Here is a 23,162-nt window from a genome sequence, read left to right as displayed (position 1 = left end):
GTAGTTTAAATATTTTAAGGAACATCTTTATTTTTTCTTTTACCTCCTTACTACCTACTTTAATATTTTTCAATTTCTTTCAAATTTGTCGTTAAAAAATGAAAACTGTTAAAGAGTTTAAATACATTTATATTCCCTTAAAAAAAAAAAACTAAAACTAAAACACTTTGCTCCACTATCATGAGTCACCTGAGGGAATAGAAAACACGATCTTGCTTTTCAAGTACAACTGAGGCAGACACATTAACTGGAGATAAACAGTCTGTTTGGGTTCCCTGCTCTTATCACTAAGGCAGCAGACAGAATGATCTCTTCCATTTGCTAACTGAGAATATTGGTATTTGAGAGCCACTGAGGCATGTCTCACTGGCTGGCTGAGTAGCACTGGTTATGAGGTATGAGGCCCATCCTGTCACTGCATTTCTGGGTACACATTTTTCCCTCCTCTACCCATCTCCAGAATACTCAGAAAAGAATCAGGGATAGGAAAAAAGAGTTATGTTGTACTTTAAAAGTATATGACCTTGTATCTAACAGTCTTAGGGTATGGTACCTAAACACTGTATGTGCTATGCAAAGATAAAGAAAAAAATACTTGTTAATGGTTTCTCAGGACCAAAAGGAGACAAGAAGCCTTATATCACAAGTGGTTACTTTAAACCTGTCTAAAAATTATCCGATTCCCTATCCATTCAGAAACAAAGTCTACATCCCTTTCCCTTGAATGTGGGTGGTCTTGTGACTCTCTTGAAACCAAAAGGGTGGAGTGGAAATGAAGCCAAGGCTGGGTCTGGAAAGGTGTTAACAGCTTCTGACTTTTGCTGGGACACCCGATTTTGGATTCTGACTACCCTGAAGCTGCCACACTGTGTGGGAGCCCCAGGCCATGTGAAAAGCCCCGGATAAGTCCAGTCCAAAGTGAGCACTGACGCTAGACTTATGAGTGAAGATACTGCCAGAAGATTCCAGTCCCCAGCCAATGAGCACCCCCTGTTGAAACTCCAGATATGACAGAGCATGAAATGCCACTCCCCAGTGCCCTGTCCAAATCCCTAACCCAGAATCCACAAGCATAAGAAAGTGATTGTTTGAAGCCTCTAACTTTTGGGGTAATTTGTTATGCAATATTACACTCATCTATTTTGATGTCTATATATGTTTATAGCATGAAGTTTTACCCCTCTGAATTTCTGCAAACTTTTATAAGTTCCTCCTACACTGTGAACAGCCAGGGGGTGGGGGAATGTAATGTGCACGCTAGCATACAAAATGAATGTCTGGCTGGGCACGGTGGCTCACGCCTGTAATCCTGGCACTTTGGGAGGCCGAGGTGGGCAGATCACCTGAGGTCAGGAGTTTGAGACCAGCCTGGCCAACACAGTGAAATCCCATCTCTATAAATAAATAAATAAATAAAATAAAATACAAAATTAGCTGGGTGTGGTGGCACATGCCCGTAATCCCAGCTACTCAGGAGGCTGAGACAAGAGAATTGCTTACACCCGGGAGGCAGAGACTGTGCCATTGCATTCCAGTCTGGGCAACAGAGCAAGACCCTGCCTCAAAACAAAACAAAACAAAACAAAACAAAACAGAAACAAAAACAAAAACAAAAAAATAGATGTGTAACACATGATGGGTCCTATTTTCTACATGCACTTAGTATATGCTTTTACTTTCAAAGCCATCCACCAAAGTAAGGACCTCTCTGAATAATTTTAAAAGTTATTTTGTATAAGCTAAAATAGAATCAGACTCCTAGATGATAAAGATCAACCAAAATTGCCAATCAATGGCTATGCAGTTACTTCATCTTACAGAATCACATTTTAGACTGAAATAAAACTTTTAATAATGCTATCCCAAATGTAGAGAACTCTTGGGAGATTTTTCTTTTCTTGAGACGGAGACTCGCTCTGTCGCCCAGGCTGGAGTGCAGTGGCGCGATCTCTGCTCACTGCAAGCTCCGCCTCCCGGGTTCACGCCATTCTCCCGCCTCAGCCTCCCGAGTAGCTGGGACTACAGGCGCCCGTCACCATGCCTGGCTAATTTTTTGTATTTTTAGTAGAGACGGGGTTTCACTGTGTTAGCCAGGATGGTCTCGATCTCCTGACCTTGTGATCCACCTGCCTCAGCCTCCTAAAGTGCTGGGATTACAGGTGTGAGCCAACGCGCCCGGCTGAGATTTTTAAATTCAGACACGCAATGGTCTCTTGGGGACAGTTTAGGTATGACATAGCCTAAAACCACAGGACTCAACAAATAAAATAACATTTCAAAGTACTTCCTCATGTAACCAGCTTTCCACCTCTCTCTCTGGGTATCTGTTTACAAACATATAAGAGTTCCAGTGAAGAAACAAATTTACAGATAGTCTACCTACTTGAAAACTGGCAGCTAAATATATAAAAAGTATTTGATTAAGTTTGTAAAATGCAACTAATTTTAAAGTATGTTTAAAATATATTTGTTGTGTTGATTTGTAAAAGTGCATAGTTGAAAGACTGAAAACAACAACAAAGTAACTTTTTCAAGTTAATTTTTCTTCTTTACTAACTTAGTATCCTCATAAAGCTTTCCTCAGTACTTGGGAAGATGAATCCTTGAAATGGGCTGGTTTCCCATTAAGGAACACAACCCACGGCCGATTCTATACATGTAACTCACACACATCCCAATTAATTCAGGCTACAGTGTTTTCCTGCCAGTGTAATTCTGGAGACTGTGGGGGCTGTGGCTGCTCTGGCTAACATTTCTAATTACCCTGGCACAAACAACACTAGAAGTGGGTATTTCCAACACTACTGGCACTAACAGATGAAGTTGGCTGATATTTTCAACCGCTTTTAAATTAATAGATTGGAAACGATACTTCCTGTTCCTCTTTATAACTACTTCATTCCTGGCACAAGATTAAGAATGGCCAGCACAAGGATGATGGAATTCACGGTGAACTTTCTCCCTTTGGTCTTGTGACTTACTCCTCCTGATGTTTTCTTGATATGTGGTACCTTTCCACTGTACTCCTTCTCTTTCAGGTTTTTTTTTTTTTTTGGAGTCAGAGTCTCACTCTGTCGCCCAGGCTGGAGTGCAGAGGCACGATCTCTGCTCACTGCAACCTCCGCCTCCCAGGTTCAAGCGATTCTCCTGCCTCAGCTTCCCAAGCAGCTGGAATTAGAGGTGTGCGCCACCATGCCTGATTAATTTTTGTATTTTTAGTAGAGACAGGGTTTCACCATGTTGGTCAGGCTGATCTCAAACTCCTGACTCGGCCTCCCAAAGTGTTGGGATTACAGGCGTGAACTACTGCGCCCGGCCTCTTTCAGATTCTTCCACAGCCATGTCTGCTGCCTTCCTGAGCTGCTCTTACCAGGTTTGGTAACTGTCTGCTAAGTAAGTTCCAAATAATTTGGTTATCAGTTGTCATGTGCTTGTGGCCATGGCTTCTGAATCCAGACATGGACTGAAGGATTCTGGGCTGGCCATTCTCTGTTAATAGTATGGTTCAACCTGTCAGAAATGGCAACAATACATGAAAAATAAAGTTGCACTGGCCAACTGAACTACGGCCAGGCTCCAAGATTTAGTCTGCTAGAGTGTCTATATTTAGAAGTTGTTCCAGCACCGGCTGATCCTAGGCAACATCAAAGATAAATGTTGGCTTCAGAAATAAAAGAGCACGTATGTGTTCAGCATAACCATATATAAGAGGCTCCTAACAGGGAGGGAGGGACACTCCACATTTGGGTGGACTCAGAAGTTTCTCGTGCCAAACCCCACTCTTCCCCCAGGGATGCCTCTTTCATTTTATTGCACACTCTGGCACAGAGGATGTTTCAAAGGTAAGAAAAGTGGGTGGGATGATTTGTGGTTCCATGTTACTAAACAGGGAGGCATTTTATCCCTCAGCACACTAGTTTTTCTGTAAGAGGGGAGGCTTGGCTGCCTGAAACAGCCAAGGATGATCACTAAGTCTTCTGGTTTAAACAAACACACAAAGAAAATTTTCCTATATGTTTCTCCAAATATTGAGGTTCATCTGTTGTCAAATGCTTTGAGAGGATTGATGTGTTAAGACTGTCTCAGGGAAAGGGGAAGAAGGGAGCCGAGGGCTTAATTTCAGAACAGGCTGCCAGTACAATTTACAAATGAACCAAGGGATGGATGGGGTTGGTCCATCCACCTAGTCAAGGCCCAAGGCAGTCTTCTTCCAGCTGGTGATGAGGAGCCACAACAAAGGTGAGTTGACAAACCAGGTGTCAGGAAACAAGATGAGATTTATACTTTAGCCTCAGCAAGAAGCTCCACATCAAGTTTGCTTCCCAAACACACAACCTCATCATGTACACATGCGAGAAAGGGTAAAAGAGAGAAGGCAGAGAATCTACTGCAGGTGTATGGATGTCTGAGGCTGAGGTCCCTAAAAGAGGGGGCTCCTTTTGACCATGAAGTGGCACCTAAAGACGCCTCTGAGTTATTCAATCCTTCCTGGCTTAGTTTCCTTCAATAGCAGCTATAGTAGGGCAGCAATTCTCTTGGCTTTCTGAAACAACCGTAAGACGTGGCAGTGGGCACTCAGGTGAAAGATGGTCTTTGATGGACAGAGCCAAAATGAACGTAGAACACCACTTTCCAATCCCCACAGTTGCCAAGAATGACCAAAGTGTACGTGGGCCTGGGCAGGGGAGTGAAAGCTGACCTTCCTGCTTTTTGTTATGGAACCAACCAACACACCACCCACCCAAAGGCAGCGTGGCACCTTAGAGAGCTGGAGTCAAGCAAATTCTCAGGGAGCTCTCTCCATCCATGCTGCGGGACCCAGCAAATTACTGTGCTTGTGGCTGCTCCATTTCCTTCATTCTCAGAACAGTTGTTATCTAACCAGAAAAGGTTTGTGCAAGTTCACTCAGAAGGATTATGAGAGATCATCCATACGAACTATTCAACACGTGAGCTAAGCAGGAGTCTGATTAATTAATCTCTTACTGAGTATCTTCTACGGGGCCAACTCAATCCCTAAACAAGGCTCCTCCTGAATGATACAGATGTCCAAGAAGCTGCAATCTGGGGCTGGTCACCTGCTTCAGGAGGTTTCTGTGACAGGACTGCTGGGCCTGCCTGGCCTGGCCTGGCCTGACTTGACCTGCTAATGGCTCCCCAGGGGCATGGGCTCTACCTGCTGCTGGCCTTTTCTCCTCTCTCAACTTTTAATTATGCTTCCCCTGATTTCTGTGGCATTTGTTTCATTCTTAGTCCACTGTGTTTTACAGCTGTGTTGGCTCATTAGTCACTAGGGAAACCAGATGTGTACTTCCTTTTGGGCTGAGTCATGAGTAAGGAAGGTTTTTTGGAAACTTCAGTAGTCACATTTCCACAAAGCTCTTTTTCTGGTTATTCTGTATATCCAGATGTGAACTTCCTTTTGGGCTAGCTGGGTCACAAGTGAGAAAGGATTTGGGGAACTCCAGTAGTCACATTCCCACAAAGCGCTTTTTCTGGTTATTCTGTGCCCTGCATGTCATGTCCAGAAGTTAGGCTAATAGCAAATTAACATCCATGATAGCACTAATATCACTTTTTATTTAGTTCAAACAAGTGACATAAACCTCAGGGCTCTTGTTTAAGTTCCTGACAGAAGAATGTCATATTTCTTATACATGATCGTTCTAATTGTTGACTTTCCTTACCTCAGATCTTAGCATCTGCTTAGGTAAACTTACACCAACAATATGGAACAATCGTTACACTGACTCGGCTATTGCCCAACTTATCTCATTCAATCTTATACCCGTGAGATAACTGACCCTGTTTTTCCAGTGAAAAGGCCGAGGCTAAGGTGTTAAATTACCTGCTTGGGGTACCATGAGGAACTAGAAACTGTTATGGTTTGAATGTGTCCCCCATGTTCATGTGTTAGAAAATTAATCCCCGGCCGGGTGCCATGGCTCACGCCTGTAATCCCAGCACTTTGGGAGGCCAAAGTGGGTGGATCACGAGGTCGAGAGATTGAGACCATCCTGGCTAACATAGTGAAACCCCGTCTCTACTATAAAAATACAAAAAATTAGCCAGGCGTGGTGGCGGGCACCTGTAGTCCCAGCTACTTGGGAGGCTGGAATGGCATGAACCTGGGAGGCGGAGCTTGCAATGAGCCAAGATGGCGCCACTGCACTCCAGCCTGGGTGACACGGCGAGACTCCGTCTCAAAAAAAAAAAGAAAGAAAGAAAGAAAGAAAATTAATCCCCAAGGCAGCACATTGAGAGGTGGTCTTCTTTTTTTTTTTTTTTTTTCCTTGAAAAGGTGATTAGGTCGCAAGGGGTCTATCCTCACGAATGCCATTATGACAGGGGTGAGTTTGTTATCACAGGAGTGGGTTCCTGATAAAAGGGCAAGTTTGGTCCCCTTCCCTCTCTCATGCTTGTGCTGTCTTACCCTCCTGTCTTCTACTGTGGGAGGACACAGCAAGAAGGCCCTTGCCAGATACAAGTCCTTGACCTTGAACTTCCCAGCCTCCAGAACTGTAAGAAATAAATCTCTGTTCTTTATAAAGTAACCAGTCTCAGGTATTCTGTTACAGCAGCACAAAATGGATGAAGACAGAGACAAAGCTGAGATGATTAATTCAGTTTTCTTTAGATAAACATCATATTATTGATATATATCATCAATATGAATCCATGCCACATATTCATAGCAAGATCTTAGGAGACTTGTATTTGTTCTGATAGTTGCAGCAGCACCAGTTAGCGTTCTGTATGGCTCAAATTAAAATAATATCTTAAGGCAGAACTTAAAACAAGCCAAGTTTGCATAAATACTTTCTTGAAGGAACTAATTTTTTCTAAAATAAAAAGTTCTTATTTGCCCATTAAATTCACCCCTTTACTCAAGTTTTCAAAAATAAGGCCAGATCACGATCTGTTTAGGAACCTTAAAACAGACTGGGCAGACATTTATGAATGACTCAACCCAGAGGTTCCTAGTTTTTTCTTTTCCTAAAAGCCCTTCCCTACCCTAGAGTCCTCTATATCCTCAATCCTTCTCCCACAGAAGAAAAACTCCCACCTCCACCAGATAGTGATATGTCATCAAGAAGAGAAGCAGGGCTGGGTGTGGTGGTTCATACCTGTACTCCCAGCAATTTGGGAGACCGAGCTGGGTAGATCACATGTGGTCAGGAGTTCGAGACCAGCCTGGACAACATGGTGAAACCCCATCTCTACCAAAAATATAAAAATTAGCCGGGTATGGTGGCAGGCGCCTGTAATCTCAGCAGTTGAGGCAGCAGAATCACTCGAACCTGGGAGACAGAGGTTGCAGTGAGTTGGGACTGCGCCGTTGCACAGCCTGGGCAACAAGAGTAAAACTCCATTTCAAAAAAAAAGAAGAGAAGCAATACAGAGTCAATGTAGCTTGGAAGGGTGCCATAAAGATGGGCAGTCAAACGGATTAGCGTGGGCGTGGCCAGTGGGTACAGTATCTCAACTATGATGTCCGCCTTCCCCATCTCACTGACTCTCCATTGTGAAAAGAACCTATACCTTGAAAAATCTAGCATCTAGCCATTGTAGTGCTGTTAAACAGGCTCCTTTTTAGGAGCTTCTGATCTGCTTTCTGCTACCCATCAGAATGACAAGTGCTTGTAGATTAAAGTGTAAACACGGGGAACAGGAACACTGTGAAATGACAATGTGATGTGACTCATCTAATGTTCAAGTGAAAAAAACTTGACAATGACCTTCTGTGCTTCTGCTCATAATGGGGTGTCTCCTGAAGAAGGAAAGTGGCTACAAATCTACAAAAATGTGGGGTCAGTTATTAAACTCCATGGCTCTAAACACTAAAACTCATGAGTCACCACAAGGGAACTTGGCAAGGAATGGCCACACCTTCTCAAGTAATAAAAACTGACCTGTTTCAGGTGAAAATCGAAACTGAAGGCCACAGCTGAAAAGCCAATGACAACTGTAAATTTCTTTTTTTTTTTTCCCCAGAGACAGAGGAGTCTCGCTCTGTCGCCCAGGCTGGAGTGCAGTGGTACAATCTCAGCTCGCTGCATCCTCTGCTTCACGGGTTCTAGCAATTCTCCTGCCTCAACCTCCTGAGTAGCTGGGACTATAGGCACTCACCACCATGCCCAGCTAATTTTTTGTATTTTAGTAGAGATGGGGTTTCCCCGTGTTGCCGAGGCTGGTCTCGAACTCCTGAGCTCAGGCAATCCACCCACCTTGGCCTCCCAAAGTGCTAGGATTACAGGCCTGAGTCACCGCGCCCTGCTGTAAACTCCATTTTTAGTTGCTAATTACCATTTCATAGTCATAGTAACTTCTTGTATTGATTTAAAAATTAAGGTGTTGTCTAGTTAGTTATTAATGGAGAAATAACAGGCAGTTAACCCTAGTACAGAACTATTCATGAGTAATTTCCAAGTGAATTCTATGCTGCAGTGATGTAAAATTAATGACAGTGAATTTAAGAGAGGATAGAAGGTGTATCAGATTTCCCCTGTACTGTAATGCGTTTCTGTTTTCTGCTCCCCATTAGGGCTCCACGTGCCCTTGTACTTCAGAGCCCAGCATATAGTTAGCTGCTGATGAAGGTGGATCTTCCCAAGGTCAACTCAGCACAGCATTCCTAATCTCAGCAGAAATAAAGGCTGCTGCTCTTTTTCCAGGAAAGTCTTTTTTTAAGAGGCTTGAAAGCTGGGCTTGATGCCCTGTCTTCTCGTTTTACCAACACTTTCAAAATTTTACTCTAATCATTTTATTGCAAAGGTGATTACAAACAACAAAAGACTAAAGTATTCTGGAGCTCTAATCCATGCTGTTATACTGTAATAAAAATATGGGGCTGCAGGGGATACCTGAACATTAGTGGTTGCGTGTATGGAGATGAGGCCACCTCACCTCAAAGTCGTGATTCTCAGACCAGGTGCCAGAGCAGAGAGATAGGGCAGAGTGCTATGCCTGAGCACAACCTTCTTCAAGACTCGGAGCAGCACGGTGTCGCTCTCAGGCAGTGATTTGTGTCTCTGTGCACCTCAAAAACTTTCTGCAATCTTAGTTTGTTTCTTCAGCCCCCTGGATGGCAGACAGGTTTTTGGGTGTGTGGCTGGAGCAGATATCCTTGAAGAGGAGAGGAGGGAAGAGCTGTGGCCCTTAGAGAGGGGAAGGGTGGGGAAGGGTGGGGAAAGGGCGATTCCAGCAAAACATCCACTTCCCATTCTCCTGCCTCACTGCCTTCTATTAAGATGGAGTCTAGAAACAGTCCTGGTACCAGAGAGATGCACCTGGCTGTAGAAACTACCAGCAGAAGGATTCAGAGGGATGGCCAGAGCCTCTTGTGTTCATACTTCCTGCAGACCAGATGTTGCTGTCCTGTTTGCTTTTCCTTCTTGAAGCTAAGGCCTGTATAGCATAGGAATGTGGGACCCAAAACCCAACCCAAGTGAGCCACTCTCAAGAGTGCTGCTGATCCTCAACTCAGCTCTACATTTAGAAACACAGACTGCCTGACTGTTCTGTCAGAAACTTCACTTCTGAAATGACAGGATGGGCAGGAATGAACTTGTTACTACGGCTTGAATTCTCACTGCCAGGAAACATGATAGCACAATTTTTTCATCTTTATAAGGGGATGGGAAATGAGAGGGGTATAATACAAAGCAAAGGAGCTACTGGACCGAACAATTTGAGAAGCATATGGCAACATGTGCTTTATTTGTGTCTGTTTAAAAGCACAACAAGAGGATAGGTGTACGTTTGCTTTTTCAGCTATCACAGTTATCTTTACTATGTCACAGATCCCTCATAGGACAATGTGCGATGCAGACTACTGAGGAACATGCTCCATAAATGCTGAAATAATTAATGAACAGGCCAAACAACAATGAAAATGATTCCAAATATTCTCTTGTCAGAAGAGACGATCCTAAATAATCTGTCTTGTGAGAGCATAAATAATGTAAATGCATACAAGCTGGTGAACTATCCTATTCGCCATTTCACAGATGGAAAAAACTAAGGACCAGAGAGGTCAAGCTGCCCTGCACAAAACTCAGAACAGAGCCCATATTTCCTAATCTTGGTGTTCTTTCAATTATCTTCTCCTGCTAGGAAGCTCATTGCACCTAAAGGCAAGCGAGTTCCTTAGAATTGAGGGAGGAGGAGATGTCTAGAAAGTGGACCTTAAGCCACAGAATGTAAAAGGATTCCTGTGTTGGCAAAAGATCCATGGTGGATGAGAGTCAATTAACCTGGAATCTTCAGCAAAGCTCAACAGAGCTGTGATACCAGCAGGAATTTGAAGATGGGAGAGAAAAAGTGGAAAGAAGAAGGCAGAGAATTAAGAAAAGTGAGAGGAAAAGTTGGAAGGAGATCAAGTAGGAGAAAGGTAGAGGGCAAAGCCCAGTCATTTGACATTTTTTGACTGCTAGCTTGCAATGGACCATGCTGAACATAAACAATTATCAGACGTGGCCTGTCCCACTTCAGCGGAGGCTGTGGCATCCTTCCTCTCAGCATCATCAGCCAGGACACTCTCATTTCAAATTCTAAGGGAAGGGACCAGCAACTGAGCCACCATTACCAATTCCTGCAGCACCCAAGTTTTCTTTGGAGGTTTCTCACTGAGGTATGTATTCAACTATTTTAGCCTTCCTTACTTAGGAACTCATGGTCCTAGGCAGAGAAGCAGCAAAAAACACAGGATTCATAGGCACGCACGAGTGTGTGCATGCACGCACATACACACACGATGCCCTAAGAAGATATCTGAAAAAAAAAAAAAAATGCCTTTTCTGTACTGGTGAACTCCATCTCGATATAAAACCTCGAGACATGAGAAAACACATAAGATGAGTGCAAGAAATCCACATATAAAAAGGGACTTTCATTAAACGGTCACCTGTCCTTACAAAGAGGGAGAGATGGGAAGACGTTACTATATGCTCACAGGTCATCCGAGTTCCTTTCCAACATTCCTGACTGACTATAAAAACCTCTAAGGGCTGGAGAGGTGGTTTCACTTTCTAATTAAACCACCTTATAATGAAATCCACCTAATCTGTAGAATGCATGGGTTAAGGCTGAGATTTCACCAACCTGCATGTACAAGCTATTTGAAAGGATCCTAAGAACAATAGATGGTTGTTCTTGGTAACTTGGAACTCTAGCTGATCAGATGCAACCCAGATGGGAAAATATGCTTCTGCAGAAAGTGATGACGGACCTCTTTTGCATCAAAATTTCACCATGGGAATTCCATCCAGTTTTCATTTTACGTTTGGTTAAAATATTTTCCACAGTTGCCAAGTCACTTTTGCCTAAGTCTAAGTTCTAAATCTTTCAATCCCTCCAAATTTAAGTCACAAAGGCTAACTTGCATTTCTCTCCATATTCCACATTTCTTATTCTTAAAATCCTTAGCCAATTTCTCAACCAGAGAAAGAATAAAGTGGGGGCAAATGAATAAATACAATTAAGATCTACAGGAATGAAAAGTACAGTTGCTTTTTTTTTTTGAGATGGAGTCTCGCTCCAGCGTGATCTCGGCTCACTGCAAGCTCTGTCTCCTGAGTTCACGCCATTCTCCTGCCTCAGCCTCCCGAGTAGCTGGAACTACAGGCGCCCACAACCATGCCCGGCTAATTTTTTTTTTTTTTTTTTTGTATTTTTAGTAGGGATGGAGTTTCATCGTGTTAGCCAGGATGGTCTCAATCTCCTGACCTCGTGATCTGCCCACCTCGGCCTCCCAAAGTGCTGGGATTATAGGTGTGAGCCATCATGCCCAGCCAACAGTTGCTTTTCCGAAATGAAAGCCTTCTAGGTCAAGTGTTTCCTGTTTGAGATTCTGTGTGTAGAATTAGCTAGGCCAGAAACACACTGGGTCCACCAGTCGGCACACAGTGGCTTTGAGAATAAGGACACTCCACCGTAGATACCTTCCAAGGGCCTCTGGGGACATGAACAGCAAGGAGGGCACCTGATACAGGACGTTGTAACCCACAGGGCATTCGCACGTGGGTAGAGTGTGACTTCTATGCACTGTTCTGCCCTCACAGAGGCCACTCAACAGTGCAACACCAAGTTACACACATGGCATTCAAAAAGGAAAAGCAAATTATGCTTTCTGAGCAGCAGTGTGTTTTACCTATCAAAAGCATCTAAGCAGTCAAGATGACAAAGCAGTCAATTTTTAATACAAATTATTGGCTGGCTAGACACTGGAGATCCAAAATAGATAAGACCCCCCCCTTTTTTTTTCAGCAGCAGTGCTTGCAAATAAGCCAGGTACATATATTTCAATACACAATTCATAATACTACTTCAATCTAACTTCATTTTCCATAGTCAATAACTATTGATTTAAATTTCTCTACTAGCATGCCTTTCTTCTGTGTTTAGCACGTCTCATAAAAGAATAAAATGGTATTTGTTCAGCAATTTTGTTTCTGAAATGGTGTTTTAGATGGGTGAATATGAAAATAAGCTTACCTCATCCCACTCTAAAAGGTAGTTGGTGATTTTTGAACCATTGTCAATCGGTGCCTAAAAAAAATAGGAACATGAGATTAGAGAAAGTTGTTCAGAGACAAAACTTATGAGCTACCCACCTGCCTCACATACAGTGTCTACGATAGTCCTGTGCTCTCCCCACAGGCGGATAAAGCTGATGGTCCCCGCATTCCTTGGTCAACCATCATCATACACTAACTCTGACATACCTCAACTGTAGAGAGAGTCCCCACTATGAATACATCATAATCCACAAATAGCCAAACCTGCCTACCACCACCACCACCACCTCTCCCTTTTTACACCGTCATGGTACCTTACTTCCTCTGGGGATAGAACTTTGAAGAGGGACTTTGAATTCAAGCATAGAGTGAGAACAAGGCAGCTGAGAAACACAGGCACTGCTGGATGTCTGGTGGAGCACAGTCAAGCTTTTCTTTTTGTAACATCCCACATACAGGTTTTTAATTTTTTAAAAGTACTTAAGATTAGAAAGTCATCAGTGACATTAAGGTTCCTCTTTTTTAAAAATGGGGAAAAAATGTGATCCTCTGGAGAGATGACTAGAGGCTATTCGCCCTTTCGTATGTTAACAAAGAGAAGTTTCATCATTTGCTTTCCTCTTAAAAAGCATGCTGAGATCTGCTTCGCTGAGCAAGTGGGTTTTTAACAATGGGAAGGGAAATAAAGAACTGTGGAGAAAAGAATGTTTTTCAGGATTCCAAGAGCTACAAGTGATGCCGCAGTGGGGTCTCTTGGAGCATTAGGGTAGAGAGATCTAGAGAGACAGTGGAACTACAAGTTGGGGGAAGCAACCAGGAAGAGGAGTTGGATCATGTCTCCCACTTCAAAAACATGCCAGGGCCGACTCTTCCCTAGGAAAGAGCAAGAGCCCAGCAAACAGCATGGTACCTTGCCCCTGGCAAAAGGCAGCTCAGCTTCCCCTGAGATGTATCTGAATCCTACATCGGCTGTTTGTCGCACATGGTCTGGCGCTAGCTGTTTAATATCAGTATCAACAACTAATTTCATGTTCCAAGGATAGGTATGATAAATAATTGGGAGAATATGTAAATCACCTACTAAACCACCCAGTTTTATAGGAAGCACTCAGTAAACAATTGTTATTGCTCTATTATGGTTAGTAATAAAACATCAGGGGCCCAGGCCCGTTCCTTCCCTTCCTTCTCTCTTTTGAGTCGCACAATCTTTGAGTCCCAAAACTCAGATCTCACGTGAGTGCTCTAAGTCCTAAACTGTTGTTGTAGGCTTTTGTGGGCTCAATTTGGAGGAGAGGATAGTGATGCATTTAAAGTTATAAATAACCGACAAAATCAAAGTTTTAGATGAGAACCCATCTCTAAGATGAGAACTCCAAAAAAATAAAACAAACTGTTCTCTGGCAGTTTCTTTGATGATATCCTACCCCATTACTAGTCCCTTAATTCCTTGAGGGTGGGTACACTGACTTAGGTTTTTGTTTTGCCTTATCTCCTGTGCAAGTAATAACTGCTGCTGACGAACAAAAAGATGTCAGATCTTTAGTGCTTTCAGCATCTTTGTGGATTCAAGGACAGACTGGCAGCCAGAGAATGTTCCCCTGTCCTTGTGCCCCCACCTGGAGCACTTTGATGAGGGAATCTGTCCTAAGGACATTTAAATGAAAACTGAACTGAATCCAGAACTTTCAAGTTTGTACATGACTGAATGTAACAAGAGTATGTTTCTGATTTACAATTGAGGAAAGGGAGAAGGAAAATGTGAAACATTTTCCTCCTAATAAGAAAATTCTTTCTTGAAGTTGCTGGTCTGCCTGAGACCTGAAATTCATCCAGGTTTTAAGCAGAGTATGCATCAGTGATTCCCAACTTTAGGTTTATAAGACCCCAGGGTCCCTCAGGTAATCTAAAGACAAGTTCTTATATTTTCCAAACAAAATGGATTTTAATTCTTTCCTTACAAAGATATATTTACATATATATGTGTAAATATAGAGCACATTTTTTAAATGGATATGTATACTTCAAGGAATTAAATGATGATGCCAGTTGGGTGTTAAAACTCTGAAAAGGTGGGGAATCACTGACCTGGATTATCCCTGGAAGCCAGGAAGGAAAATAAAATAGTTCAGATACTAAGCCAGTTTAAACTTTGCTTTTGTCCAAGTAACACACTCAATGCTGGCCACTGGCTATGAGAATGCAGCTGCCCACCTGAGAGGGATCCACAGAGGCCCATGCTTTGCTGCTAACCATAACTCTGAATTGCTTTCATCAGCTCCCTAGATCAACCTGACTCTCCGGGCCAGAAATGAAAAGATAAAATATTTCTTCACTAATAATGGATCTTCCTAGCCATTTTCTTTCTTTCACACATTAGTATTCTCCCTGCAAACCATAAATCCTTATCTCTTACCTCCATCTATTTTACATTTTAGATTATATTTTAAAATATTGATGTAGAGAAATAAGTGCTACAGAGATTGGTAACAATCTACTGTTTTCTTACAAACACACAACTATGATTAACAAGCCAGTGATGCCCCTTGAGGAAGGGGCAATATGATCTCTTTTTGGTAAGAGCTATTTTTAGCCAGTGAATTGTATTTCATGAAAATACATAATTCGGTCTTTTTTTCTTAGATAATTAGTAATCCTGACCGATGTATGGCCGCATTAGTGGAACTTAATGAAGTACTAACATACTTCAGATCACTAAATGTTCTAGGTTGTTTTAAATATTAAACATTTCAGTATCATCACTGAAAGAAGCCAAAAGGGCCATAAAACTACTTTATCTCTGAATCTTTCTTGATAAAAGCTTTTTCCTAAAGTCCTCAAATGTTTGTTGAAATGAACTAAACTATTAGAAAGTGATAAGATGTAGGTATTTTAAGTACCTATATCACTTATACATATTGCTTATGACCCTAAGACATTCAGAAAATACTGCTGCAAAAAAAAAAACAAAGCTAAAGCTGGATTTTGCAGTTCCCTCCTCCTACCCCTTTGCCCAACTCTTACAGAAATGACAACATTTTAACAATTGGTTGCACATACTTACTATGCAGAAAACATATCACAAAACTGGGATCGTGCTAAAAAATATTTCAAATGGCTATAGACTGACATTATATTAACTCGAGACTCTTTCTCTGTTGCCCAGGCTGGAGCGCAGTGGTGTGATCATGGCTCACTGCAGCCTTGAAACTCCTGGGTTAAAGTGATCCCCCCTCCTCAGCCTCCCAGGTAGCTGGGACTAGAAACACGTGCCACCATACCTAGCTAATTTTTAAAGTGAGACAATTCTTGATGCTTTGAGCTACCCACCTTCCACTGCAGGGTTAGTGAACTTTTGCTCCTGTGTGCCAGCTTAGGCGGGAAAGGACACTCGGGTGCACAGCTGTGGGTGGTGAAGCTAACAGGCTCGGAGCAGGATCCCTTTACGGAATTGTACATGGCATACACCCTGAAAACAAAACGGACATAGTCAGTGGCAGTGACTCACCATAGAAGACCAGGATTCTTATCTTTGTTTCACCCTAAGGCTTTCTGTAGATGAACAGATTTTCTTACAGAGTGAGTACCATGCTCTTGCTCTTATCTGTTGGTCTTGTCCTGACCTATGGTTAGCATTAACAGGGGACAGTCATCCCAACAGGTATTTGTCTCAGTGTCTGCCACCCATCTCCATTTCAAAATAGGCAGGATCTACTGACTAGAAGAGATTATTCTAAATAAGAAAATAAACCTTAAAACCCAGAACGATCTCCAAATACACGTTCTAAAAACCAATTAGCTACTACTTTCTGGTTGACTTTATGTGGAAAAAGGCTAAGAGTTAAGAGCTGGATAAAAAGGCAAAAGAAACAGTAATGAGAGTCCACAGACTGGAGAGACAGCATAGAAGTACAAACAGGGTAGATATCATCTTTGAACTACATTTAATACTGTACACATTTATGTAAAACTATGGATGTTTCACACAGAAGCATGTATGCTAAACTTCTCCAATTCAACAAAAACAATGTTCAGGTATAGTTTAATCCATGTAAATATTTAACTCTTCTACGTGAAGCCAAGACTAAAGATGTTCGTTCCATACACTAAAATGTTTGGCTCAACACTGCAACATATGTGCCTGATTTCTCCAGAGAAGCCATGAAGAAAAAGCATAGAACATGCTATTACAATGCCACACTCTTCAAATAGCATAAAATAGGGCTATGTTGATTTTTATTATCTTCCTACTATTCCATTTTTTATATTGGGAATTTATTTTTTCAAAATTGAATATGTACTCTTAAACAACAACAACAACAACAACACAACAACAACGAAGCCTTTGCTGCCTAAAACAGATGCAAGGATTAAACTATTCACAGAGTTGGCAAATAGATATTGAGCCCTTAATTCTTACAGCCACCCTCTCTGAGGTAGGGAAATCTTACTACCCACTGCAGACAGAAGGAAACACAGAGATGAAGTAAATTTCCCAAGGCCACACAGCTAGAAATTTGGATCGATGGTATTCATCCCTAGAAGTCTAACCAGTATACGGTATTGCCTACTCCCCTTGTTCATCCTGCAATCATGTTTCTCTAAACACCACAATCCACTTCCCTTAGCTCTACCCAGTGAACACAAACAACAGGTAAAGATAACAACATTATGGAAGGTCCCAATTGTGTGTGTGATTTGCAAAGTCATTTCTCCACAAAGTCCATCATGAAAAATTCGTAGAGGCCATACATGTCAAAGGCACTAATAAATACGTCTACTTTCTACCTCAAAAGATAAAAATACATGCATATTACATATTTGATCTATTTGCCTTATGGGAGGACAGCATGAAATTTGATCCAAACAAATAATTCTCATCATTAGGATCCTCTCCACCCAACCTCCGATGAAGGAAACAGTCCTTTTTGCACACACTGTAAGCAAGCATGTGATAATATAAAACTAAATGGTAGATCTGGCAAGATCATTTCCCTGTGTTAGGATGGGCTCACTGGGAGTAAGTTACTTTAAATGAATCACAACATGTTCCAGACATGGGCAGGGCTCAAGCCTGAACTTTGATACACAGAATTCTCCAACAGGTGACTCATGGGTTGCATCTGACCCAAGACACGTGTGTGTGTGTGTGTGTGTGTGTGTGTGTGTGTGTGTGTGGTGGCAGTGTGCAAAAACATGATGTTTTGAAGTGTTAGAGCCACCTAAGAATTAAAGGATACAGGCAATGACCATCACAAAAAGAGACAACCAGACACTATGCATTCCTAATAAAGGACTATGTCACTAACTATAAAACTGTCTTGGCAGAAAAACTGAACCTGTATCTGATTAAACCTCTTCATCGCTTTATAGGAAATATAGAGGACAGGAGAACAATATTAAGCAACATAACACGGATGCAATCAGCCAAATTCATACTTGTGGAAAACTCTACAGGACAAACAAATTAATCTAACAGATAAGTTGCAAGAAAGAGCAAAAGATAAAGGGAAGAATGAATGGATTAAAATAAAATTTAAGACATATCAACCAAACCACATATTCACACATGTTTGAATTCCAATTACAACAAACTAAAGAAACAAAATTTTCATTCTTAGAACTGAGGAAATGGGAATAGTCCCTGGATTGTGAAGACATTTCCGGTGTGTGTGATGATGGTAATATAGTTTATAGGTGAAATAATATGATGTCTGAACCTTACTTCAAAATCATCAGGGCAAGGGAGGGGTAAGTGAGGACACTGAGGTAATAAGAAGTTGAGAGATGAGAGTTCGTTCAACTCTTATCTACCTCTGATTATATCTAACATTTTCTGAAATAAAAAAGTAAAAGTTAAGACTTCACTGAAAACTATCTGGAGTTCTCTCATTTTTAAAACCAAACTTCTGGCTTCTCTTAAAAACTAGAGGTTTTAGCAACACTTGGCCCTGTTTTTTATTTTTTTTGAGATGGAGTCTTGCTCTGTCACCCAGGCTGGGGTGCAATGGCATGATCTCGGCTCACTGCAACCTCCGCCTCCAGGGTTCAAGTGAGTCTCCTGCCTCAGTCTCCCAAGTAGCTGGGATTACAGGCACCTGCCATCATGCCCAACTAAATTTTGTAGAGATGGGGTTTCACCACATTGGCCAGGCTGGTCTTGAACTACTGACCTCGGGCGATCCACCCGCCTCGGCCTCCCAAAGTGCTGGGATTACTGGTGTAAGCCACTGCGCCTGGCCTCACTCGGCCCTCTTTCCTGCACTGTAGTAATGAGCTAAATCTGTGGGCAGCTCCCTGCTTTAGATGGAGCAGGTGCTGAAGAGTCTGCTAGAGTCCCCACCATTCCTACTGTCTCCGCAGCACTGACACTGCTTTTCAGCTGACCCTTCCCAACCCACTTTAGCTGTTTAGGTACTCTGCCTCCACCCAGTAAGTATGTCAGTTTGCAATGACTGGGCATTTGCCTACAAATGCAGAGTTATACCCAGGCAGGTCAGGTCCTAGATGTTCACAAAAACAGCTGCCACCAAAAATCCATCTAGATAATAGAGCAGAGGGAGGGAAGCAGGGAAACAGCCTGCAGAGTACTAGCAGGATGCAGTCAGTTGTCTGGGGAGAGGTAAATTTGGTCTTAGTCAAGTTCTTTGGGATTCTTGGAGCCAGCAATCCATACCTCCTAGGCTGGGGAGTCATGAGTGATGGAGACTCCTGGTGGCCAGGCTGGGAGGATGACAGTGGGGATAAAAGTAAAAGAACATGATGCAGGTTAGAACTTTGAGGTACTTGAAAACAGATAGTTGTATGGGCCAGAAGGAGTTAGTTATTTTTCTTGCCTTTAATCTTAAACAATGTTATGGTAAGGAGTCAATGCTTTTCACACATAATATTTTGTCAGCAAAGGAAAAAAGATCTATTTGTATGGCAATATAAGTATGCTGCATATAGTACAAAAGTTGGCACCATACTTAAGTATCCCTTGATTACATCTGTCAATTATAGTTCAGTAAAGGGACAGCGACTTACTGTAATAGTGACTAGCAACATTTTTACCAATAACTTTTATAGAAAAGAAAAATCTCTGCTAATGATGCTACATTTTAAAGAATTCTGCAATATATTTTTTTCACATAATGGCAATGAGTTTTCCATAAATATCATCATGTGAAAGGACAATCTGTGGAGTACAGTCAGTTTCTTGGATTAAGTAAATCAGCAAACAGTTCAGTTTTGTTGCATTTATCTCAAGAAAAGAAAACATTTTCTAACAATATAATTAATCTTGTTTTCACATTTGTTTCAGCTTAAATCCTGGCGAAATGCTTAGGAAACAGGTGCTCCAAGAATTTCAGAAATATGCCTCCAACTTTTTCTAGCACGATGTAACATACTAGGAGCCACAACTTCTGGTCAATAACATGTATTTTATAATCCTTCACTGTGCTTGTCAACCATATTTTTGGAAATGTTTCACTGCACAATTTTTCTGGGAAATGTCATTATATGATATCATCTCTGGGCAACTTGTTTGCCAAATTGTTAAGGAGGATGACTAGAAAACTGCTTCAAAATTTTCATGAAATTGCTATCCAGGCCGGGCGCGGTGGCTCAAGCCTGTAATCCCAGCACTTTGGGAGGCTGAGACGGGCGGATCATGAGGTCAGGAGATCGAGACCATCCTGGCAAACAAGGTGAAACCCTGTCTCTACTAAAAAAAAATACAAAAAACTAGCCGGGCGTGGCGGTGGGCACCTGTAGTCCCAGCTACTTGGGAGGCTGAGGCGGGAGAATGGCGTAAACCTGGGAGGCGGAGCTTGCAGTGAGCTGAGATCCGGCCACTGCACCCCAGCCTGGGTGACAGAGCGAGACTCCGTCTCAAAAAAAAAAAAAGAAATTGCTATCCATTCCTTCACTCAAATTCCTGATTATCCTATTACTGATAAAAATATAAACCGTTGACTACCACAGTAAAATGGTCATTGTAATGCCATTATTAATTATAGAACTACCAATTAAAAGACAAATATATTTTTCTGGCAAATGCATATACAGCATACATTTGTGTATGTATAAATATTTATTTGTATAAATAAGTGTATATATGTATAAATGTTCATGTTTGTGAAATTACATATTTATATATAAGTATTTAAAATATAATGTAATTTATTTACATTTTGGATTTTTCTCATTTCTCCACACAATCTCTCATCTCTGTCTCTGTCTGTCTCTCTCACGCTTTCTCTCTCTCTCTCTCTCACATACACACACAGAGACAGGAGATTTTCTATTAGTGGCTTTATACAATACATAACACAATGCCCTTTAAAGAAGCACTGAATAACCTTGATGATTACAAATGGATTCCTTTGAAATATTGTATGAACACTAAACCAAAAAAATTATTTGTGTTAAGAATAGGGTAACAAATATGAAAGTGATTTTAATAAAGATCCTTTACTAAAGGTCTCCCTAAATTTTGCTAACCAATGTGTGCATCAGAGAGGGGTATTATCTTCCTCAATCACCACTAGGAGATTAGGAGAAGAAAAGAATAGTGACTGAACAGATGTGTAAGAATGATACACAAAAACTCATAGGAAAAGTGGAAAAGAAGAAACATTTTGTAAACCTGAAATGTCTTGAAATGTCTTGGAATATAATTTTCCATGTGGAATCTGGCTCAAATGGCATGACAGATGCCAACTGAAGCAGCCACAGGCATGTAAGCTACAGCACTGTCTAAAGGATGCCACTAGTCTCAATAAATTCCCAGTAACAGTGAGTTGGTGGCAAGAGCTGTTCTGGCCTAGTAACTGAAGGCAAGTACCAGGCAGTTAAATGACCGGGCTTCATGACTGAGACTGCTATTGAAAAAGAAGGTTTGTGTGTCTGATGGGTGAACTCACGCAATAATACTAATATGGGGGTGGGGTTGGGGGGGGGTTGAAAATGAGAAAAAGCATTACATGAAGATATCAAGCAATCAATGTGAATAAGATAGACTCAGAGTAGCAAAACAAAAAGTAACAAGGAATATAAGAACAGAAGTCTACGTGAGACTTCAGTACATGATTTAAGAAAGAAATCTTACTCTTAAAATGTGCAATATTAAGAATTGGAAGAAAAAAATTTACCTTGTTTTGTGCTGCTAAAACAAATATCTCAGTTTTCAAAACTGGCTCTACAGACTTCCATCACTTTCTAAATTGGTAATGCACAAACAAAAATGGCAATGAATTTATTTATTTACTTATTTAGAGACAAGGTCTCACGCTGTTGCCCAGGCTGCAGTGCAGCAGCTGCAATCAGGGCTCACTACAGCCTCAACTTGTATCATTAAGTCCTTTTTTTTTCAGAGCGTGAAAAAACTGCAACAAGCTTGGGAAAACCAAAAGGTAGTACTTATACATGACTTTACAGGTCTAAAATAGATTTGCACATATATTTGCTCTCATCCTATTTTCCTGAGGCTGGTATCATTATCATTCTCATTTTATAAATGACAAAACAAGACCAAAGAAGTTTCAATGGCTCGCTTAAGCACACACCCTTAGTAAATGACAGACTCATTAACTCCAAGTTGCAAGCTATGTCCACTATGCATCATGCTGCCTCACCAAAGCAATTCAAGGTAGAGGAAGTTATATCTAAGTAAGAGTTGCAAGTGTTAAGATTCTTCTCTAGCTTAAAAAAGAAAAGACTGTAAAAGGAAAAAGAATGTATGATCTACATGGACCGTGCATCAGGCAGTGCACGAAGACTAAATCTGGACTATAGACATTTTTATTAGGAGAGAAAGGACGTTAAAAAAATATGAAAATTGACCATCACCAAGGAGAGAGAACTTCCTATCTTCCTGGAAAGCAGAGCGGTAGAACAAATAACAGCTGGTGGCACCCTAGGTTGTACGTGTTTGGTGTCACACGTGTGTCAAATGACAAATGCAAGGAGTCCCAAATGTGTCAGGAGAAAGTCTAAACCCAAGGCCCCTAGGTGGTAAACCCCAAATGCTCCCATCCTGTACCTTTTGGGGAATCCATTAACTATTCTATCTGCTCAGGAGTTCAAGATGTTCACAGGTTTTGTTGGGAAAAATAGCTGATGAGCAAGTGTTCTCAAATTTACCCTTTGTGATAAGTGTTTAAAAAAAAATAAATGGAACAACAGACAGGATGGTAAATAAAGGAAAGGCTCTTCATGACATTTAAGTTTCTTAAAAAGGATATTGTAAGCTCATGAATGAGCAGGAAATTAATAAAGTAAACCTTTACTAACCACAGGAACAATAAACTGTTAAAGCACGGAGCAGAAAGAAACATACGTTAACAATTAATAATAGATAACATTTACATGACTTTTACATTTTCTGGTTTGTTGTTACATTGACCATTTTGAAGAACGGTTAAAGCATTCTATTATCATCTTAGCTTCACAAATTACACAGATCTTCTTGTACAAAGCGTGTGAAAAGTTCAATATGTTTGGGCGGAAGCTAATTGACTCAAAATCCAAAGTTTTGATTTAAACAGGAGGAGATGGTTGCAAGAGTTCATCTAAACAATATGATAGCTAAGCAGATGTGCGCTTTAAGCCTTAATGCAAAACAATTTGCTCTGATATACATTACTTTAAACTTATTTTTAA

General features: G+C 41.3%; 1 protein-coding gene across 2 annotated transcripts in view; it reads right to left on the bottom strand.

Annotated features, from left to right (window-relative positions):
* FNDC3B (fibronectin type III domain containing 3B) overlaps positions 1-23,162 on the bottom strand; it is a 165,943-nt gene that overhangs the window by 85,324 nt on the left and 57,457 nt on the right. For both annotated transcript variants that reach the window (XM_017889478.1, XM_017889477.1), the window contains exons 6-7: positions 15,846-15,984; positions 12,496-12,549 (exon numbers count right to left, since the gene is read on the bottom strand). In XM_017889478.1, coding sequence (XP_017744967.1) covers positions 12,496-12,549; positions 15,846-15,984 — 193 coding nt within the window. The remainder of the gene's footprint in view (positions 1-12,495; positions 12,550-15,845; positions 15,985-23,162) is intronic.

This window comes from Rhinopithecus bieti, unplaced genomic scaffold, assembly GCF_001698545.2.
Source record: "Rhinopithecus bieti isolate Rb0 unplaced genomic scaffold, ASM169854v2 scaffold_18353, whole genome shotgun sequence".
Classification (NCBI taxonomy): domain Eukaryota; kingdom Metazoa; phylum Chordata; class Mammalia; order Primates; family Cercopithecidae; genus Rhinopithecus; species Rhinopithecus bieti.
The sequence above is the reverse complement of the archived record's forward strand: the minus strand, read 5'-3'. Positions and strand labels throughout refer to the sequence as shown.